At 40.9% G+C, this 14,767-nt stretch overlaps 1 protein-coding gene across 1 annotated transcript; it reads right to left on the reverse strand.

Annotated features, from left to right (window-relative positions):
- Positions 1–2,814: 2,814 nt before the first annotated feature.
- On the reverse strand, positions 2,815–4,042 carry twist1b (twist family bHLH transcription factor 1b). Its single transcript, XM_080472217.1, has 2 exons — positions 3,413–4,042; positions 2,815–3,292 (listed from the first exon to the last, which is right to left on the reverse strand). The coding sequence occupies exon 1, from the start codon at positions 3,943–3,945 to the stop codon at positions 3,439–3,441; it is 507 nt and encodes a 168-aa protein (XP_080328343.1). The 5' UTR covers positions 3,946–4,042; the 3' UTR covers positions 2,815–3,292; positions 3,413–3,438.
- Positions 4,043–14,767: the final 10,725 nt, after the last annotated feature.

Here is a 14,767-nt window from a genome sequence, read left to right on the forward strand (position 1 = left end):
TTTCAAAGTTCAAAATCTAAAGTTTCCCTCAGATGTGTGGATCCAAATAAAGTCGACGGTTTAGAGTATGGCTGCTTTTAACTTGGTTTAAGCCTTTTCATGGATAACTGAGCTTGTTTTTCCACATGTGCGCTTGTATAAAGTATCCACTCAACAAAGAAGTGCATTATAGATGGTAATGTATTTAATAATCATCGGAGTCCAGATGCTGGAGATATGCTGTCTGTTTCTGCTTAGTCTCTCCTCTGTTTCCTTGCCTTAAGTGCAGCCCAGCTCTGATCTTGTCTCCAGCAGCTCAGCTGCTCCTGGCTTTGATATTTACTCCCTGAAACAATCTTGAAAGTGGACAAAACTGTGTGTAGCTTCACAGAACTGCTTGATTATGCATATTCCATCTTAATTTGTCACTAAAAAAAAAAATTATTTTGTATTTTTGAGATTTAAATTGGTTTGAGTTGGCAGGGAAGTCTGCACCTGCTCATGAGAATAACTTCTCCCTGCACCAATGGTAAACCTGCCCAGAAAAGGTCTTTCTTAAAAGATGACATAATAAATACACTTCGGGGTGGTTAATTTCTTCCTAATACGAGTTTGCAGGGAGGCTGCACTTTCAAAATAAAATAAAAACTTAATTATCAAACAGAAAAAAGAAGCACGGACTTCTTTTGTAAAAACTGTGAAAATTAAAACATTGTAATCTAATTATAAAGAACTTCTATGTCAGTAAATGTGTTGATTAAAGGCAGCAAAAAATATAAAACAAAGTTGTTGTTTTTTGTAAAACACATAATTCTAAATTCATTTTGAAAGTTCAGTTCAATAATAATCAAATCTTTTGATTATTTAATAATTTATTTATAAAAGTAGATTTGTTACATAACGTTACAGACCAGCCAAGTAGTTTTAATAGTCACGTGCAACTATACTGTGGAAAAGGTTCTTTTTTTACTTAAATAGGCAGAAGAAGGAGAAAAAAGTGTATTGATGGAAAATAGTTTTCTATTGAACAGTTCAGTCCGTTTTTTGTTTTTTTTTAAGGTGTGGCACGTTTTTTTTTTTTTCCCAGAATGGGCGGATGATAAATCCTCTCCAGTCTCTCTCAGGTACTCCATCCTATCAGCCGCCTCCTTTTACACACACACACACACACACACACACACACACACACACACACACACACACACACACACACACACACACACACACACACACACACACACACACACACACACACACACACACACACACACACACACTTGGAAGTAGTCTGTAACTTTGCATGTAGTAGTGGGCCTGTTATGTTGCAAGTTTTAACAAAAGTACTGTAGTATCTTAAAAAAAAAAAAAAAAGAAAGTTTACTAGTTACACAACTACAAGCAACTCGTTGGAGTCTCTCTCAGCTTTACCTTGTCGTCTCTGCGCGGTGGGTCAGATCCGTGTTATTCCCGGTAGGCGGCCTTTTAATAAATCCATTTTAATAAAACTCTTCAGTCTTCGGCTGCAGGACTTTGGGTTGAACCGATCAGAAGTTTGTGTGTGTGTGTGTCTGTGTGCAGCAGCTCCGAGCTCCGTGCGCACAGCAATGCGCTGCGCGGCGAGTCTCCGCACAGTCTGAAACATCTGCTCATTTCACGTGACTTTTTTTAAAAATACTAACATCTGTTCTAAATAGGTTTCATTCGGTGCCTCTGCATCGTGTCAATTGCCAACTCCTCTTCTGAAAAAAGGGGAAAGGAAACCTATTTAAGGCATTGCGTAAGTTTTGACTTGGATTATTTTCTTTTTTAACAAAATACTAAAACTTTTTTAAAGGCTATCGGGTTCCAGTTTATTATTATAGATCCGGTTTATTTATATGGCGTTGAGGGAAATCTGTAATTCTTTCAAGTTAAACAAAAAAAAATATTTATTTGTCTTTACGCACTGACTATTTGAGATACATTCCTCTTCAGAAAGAAATAAAAACTTTGAGTGGGAATAGTCTGTTACGCAGGGACCTACAGCCGTATACCTCCACGGCCTCCTTAAATTTCATAGACATCTGGGAATTCCATACATGCCTCCCAAGCCAATTACACACCTTCAAACGGGCACACACTTTGATTTGGACAGGGGAAAAACACTTTCCCAGATCACCAAGATCAATCACGGCGCGATAACGGTATGAAAGATTTATTTAGTGACAATAATCGGGGAATACCTTTCAAAGGGGAAATGTGCACAGACATCAAGGATCTGCAGAATCACACCGGGCTACTGTGAGTGCAAAACGACCGGATCTGGTAGTTGTTTTTTTTTTTAACACGATAGAAGATGTTTGGTAGTTTGATCAAAGTTTGTTTCAGAAAGGAAACTGTAGCTTTTCTCCAGTGAGACATGACCTAAGACCCAATATGTTATAAACGTATCTACTTATATTGGTAAATCTAAGGCACAACTGTAAACAAACTCAGAAACAGAAATTCTCCAGATGGTTTAACGATTTTAATAAAAAAAAATTCTCACAATTTATATTTTCTGCAGCAGAAAACCTTTTCTCACTTTTAAATCACGTGTTACAGCCTTTGGGAAATATTGTCTTTTTCTATTATTTTCCAATACACAAATTATATATTCCATATACTTGTCTTTCTTTCCAAGGCAAGACATACTCACGTTTTAAAAATATGTTTTTGATACAAATGACAACGAAAAGAATAGAAAAGTCAAAGACAACTTCTTTCATGGTCTTTTTCTTTAATGCAAAAAATATACAAACATTTACAAACAAAACGATAATAAAAATAGGAATGTATTTGTATTTAAGACACATGTTCTATTCCTCATTGTATTTCACCAATAAATAAATAAATGTATTCTGAACATATTTTTTTGCACAGGTTAGATCCACAAAGTCAGCCTTATAATGTGAGAGCTGCACCACAGGTTGACAGTCTCACACACACACACACACACACACACAAAAGAAAATAATCCGGAGTGCACTTTGACCTGATGGAAAAAGTCCAAATGCACGTATTAAACCGATTTCTTTCAAGAAAACAAAATGTATATTTTGCACATTCGTAGTCAGCAACATGAAAACAGATGAGAGTGGGGTGTGGAGAGCGTGACACTTGGCTGCAGGTCTCCATCCATCCAGCCCATCGGGCCTGTAGAAGCCATCCCCAGAGCTTCTGTCTTGGGTTTTATTATTATTATTATTATTATTATTATTAAATGATCCCATGTATCCAGCATTGGACTCCAGATTTGTCCCTTCAGAATGTGATAAGTAGATTCAGCAGTCACCTGTAGGTCAGACCAGGATGTTAACACGACAAAACAACGATCTGCTGGGAAGGTGAGTTACAGTAGATTGTAGGTTGGAGGCCTGACATCATGCAGTTTTATCTGTGAGGCCATGCGTACCATTGTGGGCATAGTTTCTCCAGATGTTAGTGAGATGTTGACATGGACCAGGCGCCCTCCATCCTCCACACGGAGAAGGCGTAGCTCAGCCTCTCGTGCGCCACATAGCTGCAGCTCGACATCTTGGAGTCCAGCTCGTCGCTCTGCAGCACCTGGCAGAGGAAGTCGATGTATCTGGCTGCGAGTTTCAGGGTCTGTATCTTGCTGAGCTTGTCCGAGGGCAGCGTGGGGATGATCTTGCGCAGGGAGGCGAACGCCTCGTTCAGCGACTGCGTCCTCTGGCGCTCGCGCACGTTGGCCATGACGCGCTGCGACTGGAGCTCCTCGAACGACTGTGGGCTGCTGCTGGTGGACTTCTTGCCTCTTTTCCCAGGGGTCGGGCTATCGGAGTCCTCCCCGCTCTTCCTGCTCGGTCTCCTCTTCCTCCCACATCTCTTCGGCTGCCGGTCCAACTCCTCCTCGCTGTTGCTCAGGCTGTCCACAGGAGAGACGGGGGAGCTGCCCGACTCTTCCCCGCAAGTTCCCTCAGACATTCCCACCTGGAAGGCGGCGGCGGCGCGCGAGCTCCAAAAGTTATCTCCCTGTCATGAAGTCAAGGAGTTGGTCCACCTGTAGAGCTGTCTGGCTGTGAAGGCACTAAAGAATCCATAGATGGGATCCTGGAAGGACAAGACTTTTCTGTCACTGGAGAAACTTTAGCTCTTCTTATAGGCTGCATGGAGTAAACTTTTCGGAGAGGCTCCTGATTGGCCGACGCGGCGAATTGCGTAAATTAAAGTGGGCGGAGCAACGTGAGATACTACTGGTTAATATTATGAAATAAGACCATCTGATGTGCTTTTCAAACTTTGCACAGTTATTAGAAATTAAAGTTGTGTATTTCTTTATAGTGTCGAGTATAGAAGAATCCAATATTCTTTACATTACATGTGAAAATTTGATTTTGGCAAATTGATTTAAAATTAATGAAAAAAATACCAGGAATTTGCTATTACCATCCAATTGCTGTACTTGTTTTCACAGATCTGTGTGACAACATTGCATCTTATATATTATCCCTTCATTCAATTCAATATTATTCATATAGCTCCAAATACATCTCGAGGCAATTTTATAGAGAAAGTCCCAACTATTCCACATGAGCAAGCATAGCTGATGGAAAAACCTTTTGAAGAGGAAAGAAACCTACAAAACCAGACTCCGGTGGAGATTTTCTGCTCTTCCGGTTGAGGTGAGGAGAAGGAAGGAGAGAAAAAGATGGGACAGAGAGACAGATTGTCCCTGGTTTGTGTTGGGGGAAGGGAGTGCAGACCCTGGTTATTCCAAACAAAGCGACTCACCCCTTCATAACACTATGTTTGCTCTAAACTCATTTCACTGTTTGCAACAAAATGTACTTGACAAACCTGAGGGCACATGCAGTAGTAGTGTTGTGTTTAACACTTTTGCCTTGCAGCACGAAGGACGTGACTTCAAATGTAGACGGAGCTTTTCTGTGCAGAGTTTGCATGTTCTCCCTGGGTAGAGGTTTTTTCTGCCGACAGCAGTCTGAAAATAAGCATTTAAGAAGGCTTGTTTGATTTTCTGGAATATACCACAAAGTATTCTCAAAACTGAAGTCTCAAACTGTTTGTTCTTCCATGAAACAAAGGAAGTGGAGAACGAGCGGAGGGCAGCTCTCTGTGTTTAGCCCTGTGGTATTTACTAGGTGGGTGATACAATATCCATCTTGTTTAGTGGAGGATTACTTTGTTTAGGTTGAGAAGACCGTGGTCCACAGGAGCCGCATCTGGTTCAGGAAACGGGGGCAGCCGGGGTCGGAGGTCACAACACCAACGAACATCCATTTACATCTTTATGGGAGGAAAGAGAGTGAAGTATTGTTCCAGGGGAAATGGTGTTTTGTTTTAAACTTTTTTTAAATGGGTCTTTTACTTCTTCAATCAAACATTTATTATATTAGCCAAAGTCCGTATCACTTTCATGAGGTTTTGTTTTCTCTAATGAATGAACATTCATGAAGGTTTTCTCCAAAAATGGGGCTCAAAAGAGATGACGATGAAAATGTTGAATGAAAGCAGGTGAGCGTACCTGCCTGATGGATCTGTCCAAGGTGCTGATCTGGGCTCTGCTTTCTACCTGCTGCACCTTGTAGGTTTAAATCCACTCACCTCTTCTGAACCTTTTTGGCTTTATCTGCCCACAGATTAAAATTTTTGTACTTTTCTTGAGTATTTACATTCATCACGTGACTATTTTAATACAATTCAAGGCTATTGAAATACGCACCTCAGAAACCTATTTCCCCTACAATGACATTCTTGCAAGAGTCCAAGATGGTTTGAAAACTATGTACATATACACAAACAAAAAGATGTGCAAGAAATATTTACATACAAATGGGAAAATAGGAGTAATAAGAAGCATGAATAGTGTGCCCATGATGTTTATATTAGTGAGGTCGTCTGTGACTCCTGTCTGACGCGGTTTCCAGAACAGCAGCACAATTCAGAAAGGCTTTACCACGATTCCTTCCTTTCTTTATTCATCCTTTACTTTCCCCCATCCTTCCTTACTACCTTCCTTCCTTTTTCCTTCCTTTCTTTTTTCCACCCTTTCTTTACTTTCTTTTACCTTCTTCCTTCCTTTTTCCATCCTTCATGAAAAACCACCCTTCCTATTTTCTTTCCTTCCTTTTTCCCATCCATCATTCTTCCTTTTTTCATCTTTCCTTTTTTACTTACTTCCTCCCTTTTTCTTTCCTTTCCGTCCTTTTTCATCCTTCCTTCTCCCCAATCCAGCCTCCCTTCCTTTTTCCATCCTTCATGGAATACCATTCTTCCTTCTCTTTCCTTCCATTTTCTCATCAATCCATCCTTCCTTTTTCCCCATCTTTCCTTCTTCCTTTACTTTCTCCCTTCCTTCCCACTGCAGCCACACTTGTACCAGGGTTGTTGTGATTACATATTCAGGTCTGTTACACCCTCAGGTCAGCGGAGCACCGTCCACCTTTCACTTTAAAAGCCTGTAATGCAGTAAACTCGTATGGACACCCACTCTACATTTACATTTCTTGGCAGGTTTCTCTGTGGAGTTCAGCTCTTTGCTGCTGAAGTAACTCTGAGAAAACACAGCTGCGTCTCAACAATATGATGTCATCAGAGGACGGCTCCTCCACTGTTGATCTTTAATAAAGAGAAAAACCTTCATCAGTCACTTACAGACTTTCAGTGTGACATATATATATATATATATATATATATATATATATGACATATATGAAAGCGGGATTAACGGCGCAGAGTGTTTTTCAGAGTGATTCGACGCAGGTTCTTGTCACCCTTAAGTGGTGGTGAATAATATAGGAGGAAAGTGTTTGTGCTTATCAATGACCAGTGAGTGGGTGTTATGATAAAGTCAAATGTAGATTACTGATTCATGCAACTTGACACACCAGTCAGGAGTGACCCCGGAGCGTCATTAACCAAACCCTCCCTGAGGTCACATCAAGGCAGACACAACTCAGGCGCTCACTCACGAAGCACTGAGTCAGAGCCAGATCCTCAGAGACCTGTCTATTTTCTCTGCTCGGGCCTAGGAAGGCAGTGTTTCTCTATCAGCCTTCTCATATCTATTGAAATAACAAACCACAGTCCTGCACACGTACACTTCTCCCACAATTGACGGTGATATTCATGTTCACTCCATTAAAGTCTAACCGCAGTGAGCCCAGTGCCAGCTTGCTGAGATGGATCGACTGCAGGGGATGAGAAAAGACAGAGGTGCGTTCATCAAAGAGCAGCTCCAGATAGCCTCTAATCAAGCCTCGGCACTAACAAGGTCAAGCAGCAGGGTAGGATGACAGCATTTTCCCTCGGCAATAGTCTCAATATGTCCCATTCTGCAGAGAAATCCAGACATTGTATCAGGGCTGTCCTCTGATAGCAGGGGTCCCTGTAGGGGTGGTGAGAGACGATTTAGGGTGTTGAATTGGGAGGTGATGATGAAAACAGCCCTTTATAAGCTGTCTGGACACATAGGAGCCAGGACACCCAAAGTTAGCTGTAAAAGAAAGCCTTTGAAAGCCCAGCACTTTGAAGTTGCAGGTTCTAATCGTTGCTCAGGTTGGTATTTCTGCAGGAGAGTCAAACTTATCTTTGCAAGACAAGTTTCAGCAAAGCGGACCCACTTCAATGCAGTTTTATCTAATGAAGAGGGATGATAAATAGGACGATTCTTTGGACAAAGAGGTGTTTTTGTGCGTGTGTGTGACTGTAATGGATGTTCATGTGATCCTATTGACTCTGTGGGACATCAGGCTGCTCCACTGCACAATGACACCTTATTAGCCACTAAGAACCAACAAACGTTGAGTATGTTTTCACAGCTTGGAAGCTCGGGGTGATGTGGGGTCTGAGGGGAGAACTGGCATCCCAGCAGTATAATCTGTGCTTAAAACACACACGCGAACACACGCACACACACACACACCCTTCTTCAAGAGCTCCCACTGGCCAAACTCCACACACAAAACAACAACTCAATAGATCAAACTCAAAGAAAATGAGAGTTTAGGATTTCAGTGATTCCTGATTTCAGTCCGTGCACTTTAACTTTTTTTTTTTTTAACCAGAAAGTGAAAATAATCTAATATTTTTGTGCCCTTGCCACACCTCAAACTTGCGCCTCGGTACCAGTGAGCCATGCCTCCTGCTGCCTGTAAAGGATTTTGCCACCCGGTGGACCACACACAGCTTTTCTCTCGCTGCAGCAGCAGCAATGCACTGACCCATGCAATGAAAATATCTGTTCACACAGTTACAGTAGCTTTGCCATATTTCTCACTGGACAGTTGGAGGTCAGCAGGTGCTGCCATGGCTTATAAAGTCTTGAATATATTTACGGATTTCACACATTCATCCAGATTAAACTATTTGCATTCAATGATATCAATGACAATTAGTATTTCAAAACTATGTTAGTAATTCCTCCTATTAGAGGTGTTTAATATTTAAATCGTAATGATTATCAGGAATTTTTTTTATAGTTTTGTTGCTCCACATGCTGGAGACACTCAGAGTTAAAATCTCTCTCTGAAGAGACATGCATTCATTAAGAACTGTGAATTGTTCTCTTAAACAAGAACAATGTCAAAATTGGATGTTTAATATGCCGTCCAAGAAATGTTCCAGTTCCTAAATCATGGACCCTCGTTCATTTATTTTACATTTGCAGATTTGGCAGCATTTCACCTACAGTCCATAGGCCAGCATTTTATTGTAAATAACTGAGCCCATTACACTAATGGGAGTGTGGAAACATTTCAGAGCACAATGTAAACCTCAGCAACTTGAGCAACAATACTGGAAATTAAGCTGAAGTCATACTTATGATTTTGTTGTTATCTTACTTTCACCGTTTTTTTGGTTGTTTTCTTTTATTACAATTCAATTAACAGTAATCCCCAAGAATATTTTACATTAGTCTCCCATCAGCAAGTTAATCGATCAGGATTGAAAATATTCTTATTATACCGACTAATGTTGCTTTCATGAGTTACTTGGAGATGTGAAACTTCCCACTTTCTAATGTTTTCGAGAAGGAAACTAAGTTGGGAGTTTCTTAAACCCTCCAAAAGTTAAAATAATGTCTTGTAAGACAACAGCATCTGCATTGCAAACATCATTTTCTAATGATGCACTTTGTGATAAATAAACGAGGGAAAAGTAGCCAAAGTACCCCGCTATTTACCAAAATGGGTAATTTCATATAATCATAAGTGATGTTTAAACAAGCATTATATCATCCACTTGATTACAGTGTTATTTCTAATTTGTCTGCAGATTATAATTGGGAAAACCTATTGGCAGTTTTTGTGTCATGTGAAGGCTCCCACCCGGGAACTTTTCACGTGTTCCCAACTCTATGAAAGCACCAAAGTTTAGTGAATACCGTGGAAACTATTGGTGCAAATGAGAAATATCACACCAGTGGGAGTACTGTTGGAATAAATATAAGCACGGCAGAGACCTGGTCTAAGATAATAACAGCCATGCTAATAATTACTGCACTGCCATGAGTGTGATATTGCTTTTATACTGCAGTTACATTAACACTTTCTATCTGTTCACGGCAAAGGATTAAGCTAAAAAGCATGTTTTGGATTCTGGAAAGAAACTAAAGTGTCGAGAGAAAAACGGATGCACAGGGAGTGCATGCAAATGGATCTGTGAAACCTCGTTTTCCCAGTGGGAGCCCCGCAGTATGAGAACATGAAAGTGGATTTGGGTTTAAAACCTTTCTTCCTGAACTAACCCATAGTTTTCACCAGATTATTTTACACAAAAAAACCTGGTGAATTATAGCCACGTAGATAGATGGTTTTGGTGTTTTGTTTTGTTTTGTTTTTCTGGTTTACTGCTTGAAGTATTTGTGAGTAATGTCACCACGTTGATACAATGGAATTCTGCTGGTGCGCTCATGACATTGAAAAACAACATGCGTGAAACACGACAGCAGCAAATCTTTCCAGAAACGATGGTCCAGTTACTCCTGATGATACACAGACCATGCTGTCGACAACTTTTACTGGACGCATTTTATCGTGGCAAAAAGTCCCAAAGAAATGTGAAGTGATTAAAGAAAAAAAAAGAAAAACAAAAAACAGACTCTGAATCCTACATAGTTCCCCTGGTGTTGATGTAAACAACAAAATATAAGTGCATATAATGGTGTCGTTGTTATGGTATGTAATGCGAATGCAGCATAATGTAACGGCTATTTAAGTTCACACAGTGATTCCCATCTACAGGTACTTGAAAATACAAGCTGCAGCCATTATAACAATAAGTCTCATTAATAATAGTAACATTTTGATTTTTTTGATGGAATAACAAAATAATGGATTTCAGAGGTAAGAATGATTATATTCCTTTGTCTTGTGTCCATATCTTTAACATAAACATCAAATCATGAAATCACATGTGTTCAAGTTATAAATGAGTCAAAACAGAGCAAAATAAGACTTAAAAAAAAAAGTGGATTGAATATGTTCATGAGCAAATAAACATTCAAAAGTGCATTGAAAGGTGCGTGCTGTGTAACAACCATGACGACAAGAAAAATAAATAAGCCTGAAATGTTGCTGTAATGTCCCCAGGAGCCAGTCCTTCTCTTATTGATATTAAGCATGGCCGGCTTGGCAGAGACCACCCCTGGCTGGAACGTCACCAGTCATGCTTTCAGTATGAAACAATAACAGAGGGTTTTGGGGGGTGGATGTCGCAGCAGCGTCTTTGCTTCATCGATGGCACGAGGCCAGGTGACAAAAAAACCCTGGAAGAACAACGGGCTGGAAGGCAATGCGGCGCGTCATGTCACACTGACTTATGTAAGTGACGAGCATCGCGTCGGTCGCCCGGCGTGGTTTTTTTTCCTCGTTCAAACCACACACGCCTCGAGGACTCCCCCAGAAACCCCTCTCAATAAGGGCCCTGTGAGGAGAGAGAGAGGGGGTCAAACAGAGTGCTCCAGCTGCACAGGAGGATGAATAGTGAACGGAGGGATGATGGGCAGAGGCGTGGGGGTGGGGCGGGGTACCTGGGGAGTGATCAGGACCGGGGAGACAGGAGGAGGGTCTTCCATCCACTGCCAAGAACAACAAAGGAGGAGTGCGAAGGATCATGCTGGCTTCTTGTAAAGACGATAGATAGATAGATAGATAGATAGATAGATAGATAGATTCAAACACTATCTGACAAACATTTCCATTCAGCGGACCTTAAATTATGTGAGCTCATGCCGACACTTCTTCTCTCCTGAACCACAGCTGTGCTCCCATCTCCCCCAGATCTCACCTCACCTCTGCACCTCCCAGTGTGTCAGTTAGAGGCGACCTCTTCCTCCTCCTCCTCCTCCTCCTTCAGTCAGACCAATCTTTCAGGACACAATAGGCTACCTCTCCAGCTCTGTTGTCTTTGGAACCAGAACCTCTTCGGCCCCGCTTGTTGTCTTCCTCCAGGTTGACCGAAATTAGCCAAGAAGACACTCTCCTCCAACAGATTCATTGAGCCCTTCGTCATAACGACACGACTGTAGGTTCCGGTTATTTGTTTGTTTGTTTGTTTTGACCAAGGATGCCGTTTGCTTTAGCTCACCAGTGTGGAAATTGTGTCGTCACGGGCCACCCAGCTCTTTTCAAGATGTGGCGCTATCAGCTGGCGTTCAAGCATTTCCTCTTGGAAGAGAAAAAGTAAAAAAAAAAAAAAGAAGACATCAACAAAGGTGTCATTACAGAGTGAAGGTGAAATGTCCAAGCTCTTATCCAGATATGGAGGGAGTCTGGCAAAGACATTACTCGTGATGTGTAGACACCTGCAGCTTATGGCCGTTCCCACCAGCTGCTGGAAATTCTGAAAGTAATAGCGGGTAAAAGGAATGTGTTTATAATGCAAGAGTGAGCAGCAGTTTTTATGGCGGGATGGAGTTCGGTACAGAACACTTTTGGAAGTGATTTCTTCTAAGACAATGTTTAGACATGCGCTTGCTAGAAACTCACAAAATATCGGACGGAAATGTTAAACTTTCCCTACACTCCGATACCAGCGACGTTACAGATTATAGTATGTTGTCAGCGATCATATTTCAGAAAAGATGATCTTAACCCATGAAAACCTATAAATACAGAAGACTAAGAGGCCTCAACAAATATATGTGATCCGCCTCTGATAGTCTCATTTAAATGTCAGAATGAAGAGAAAGAGATCTAAGAAAAATTTTTTTCTTCTTTCTTACTCCATTAATTGACTGCTGAGGTTTTTGATCAGATTAGATTTACCTTTCAAGAGGCTCAACTCTCCTTATTGGGAACGACACCACTGAACGACACTGAGGAACGTTTGAATCGCACAAGATCTCCACCAGAGGCTAAAATATAGACGGAGAGTAGAGAAATTTGTCTTTGATAGATTCTTTGTTGTCATAATGCTTCCTGGTCAGGAATCTGATACAAGTCTGATGAAACTACAGTATGACAGAAAGCATTGATGTCGTCCTGCTAAGATCAGTCAAACCTTCATTTACAATACCAGACAGCTTCTCTCTACTGTTGACTCTCTTACCTCATTTTGTGCCGTTTTTGTTGCTGCTTTATTCCCATTTATTGGCCAGTTTTACCACTTTGAGGTCCTGAATGTATAGTAGAGCACAGCTAATTTAAATGCATTAGTGTTTGTTTTAAAATCTGCTTTATAAGTCTGGAAGTAATCTGAATATTTACAAAATTCTCCTGATGTTAAACTAAACTAGTTGTCTGCATTACACTTTCCTACCATCTATCTGTCTCTGTCTCTGTCTCTGTCTCTGAACTGAGTAATATAATGAATCAGATAGATAACCCTTTAAACACGCCTATTCTTCAGATTATATTCTAGATCCACCTCACATGGATGAACCCATGAGTCCGTCAATGAGGTTGACCTAGACTAAAATATAATGTGTTGATACCCAGCTTGTATTCTTCTTCCAAGTTTTAAGTATATACACACACACACATATATATATTTATATATATATATATATATATATATATATCATTATATTCCGTAATCTTGATTGAAAACAGATTTCGATCAGACATATAGTTTCAAGTCTAAATATTTGAAACAGTTTTTGCTTTATGTAGCAACAATTATTGTTGCATTCGTCCATCATTTAACCACCTTGTCAGGCAAGGCGTTCCAATCTTTTTCTATTGTACTGCAAGCTGATGCTTGTTTTGGTAATGTATAATCCTTACACACACACACACGCACACTCTTTCCACATAATTTAAAATGCAATACTCATTCACATTCTGATATTTTAAAATACAGAATTTTTTATTCCGAAGACCTAAAAACTAAAATGATATGCACATACATGTATTCACACTTTATTATATTCTATTCTATACTATTCTATTCTAACACTGTGAGGTAATATGTGTGGCTTTTTACTTTAGTATAGTAAATTTTCACATCACTGTAGTATTGTCTTCAAAGCGTGCCATGGTATTAGATAACTAGTGTAATACAAACATGGCAGGTAATTATAATATGAAAAAAAAAACCTCTTGAAGTTTCAGTACTGAATGAAATCTTCTCAGAACATGTTTAGAGAAGGGTGCCCAGTTTAAGAAAAGGGGGGGGGGGGGGGGGGGAGAAAAGAGTGACGTGCTCATTATCACAGCGTTGTGCTGAAATCCTACACATTCCCACGTCTCACTCCCAGCCGTCCTCCATCTGTTTTTGAGCTCATTGACGAGCTGGGAGTGTCACGGTTGGTACATCAGACCTGTCAGCAGACGGTCTTTGCACCTCCTCCACACCACCGAGGTACACCTGACAAAACTCCGTACCGCAAGATAGGATGTGATCACATCAACAAAAATAAACAGGTCTCCTCACAGCAGGGGGAAGCTGCAGAGACACTCTGCCGTCATTCCACTGAAGTCGAGGTAATCTCAGTGAAACGAGGCCTTTGTTGTGGTCCGAGATGCAGATGCGGATGTTTGGGGGGGAAAAATACTGGGCTTATTTGTGTCTTCTAATTTCCCCTTAATCTTTATCGCAATGTTCTGCCATGACGACAGTCAAATTCTGTAAAGCTGGTTGATGGAAAAAGTGAGAGTGAGAGTAAAGTGAGGTGTCCAGGGCTGTGGATGGTGATTACTCACAAAGCTGCTCTGAGCACTGCCAAACACTTCAGGTTGTTTTTTTTTTCTTCTCTCTCTCTCTCTCTCTCTCTCTCTCTCTCTCTCTCTCTGAGTCATTTGGTAACGGAGCTTCCTCCTTCCCAACCGTGGTCATGGGAAGCGGCTCCAAGCAGGCTGTTAGTCAGAAGAAAGGCATTGATCTCGGGGCAAACAATCGACACCTTGTGACACACACAACACAAACACTTTCCACTCAAAGCTGGAAACTACAATCTACTTCGGCTTTTTATGAAACCGTCCTCTGTGCTCCTGTGATGGGTTTTGTTGACAAGATGACAAATAGCCAGAGATCCAGACTTTACCGCCAGACATGTAACTCCCTCCTTCTATTTTTACAGACTTTCCAGTTTATTATGCGTCGGTACGTGTCTCACTCGTGAAGTGATCCAAGAGTTTTAAAGGAAGGGAAATTAGTTCGTGTAACTAAATCAAGTGAATATAACTCAGTGTCAAGTCAGGGTTTTGTTATTAGTGGGCTGTTGTGGTAAGAGTTACTTTCCCCAGACTATGGAGTGTAAGTACGGCGCAGGTTGCTGTGGCCTCAGTATTTAATCCGTCTCTGAGTGGCTAAACCACCGGTGATAGATGAAGTAGCAGCCAAA

This window comes from Lipophrys pholis, assembly GCF_963383615.2.
Source record: "Lipophrys pholis genome assembly, chromosome: 9".
In the NCBI taxonomy this organism is placed as follows: Eukaryota; Metazoa; Chordata; class Actinopteri; order Blenniiformes; family Blenniidae; genus Lipophrys; species Lipophrys pholis.

What these genes read in the sequence shown, in the direction of transcription:
- twist1b (XM_080472217.1), bottom strand. Translation starts at nt 3,945, where the DNA reads ATGTCTGAGGGAACTTGCGGGGAAGAGTCGGGCAGCTCCCCCGTCTCT.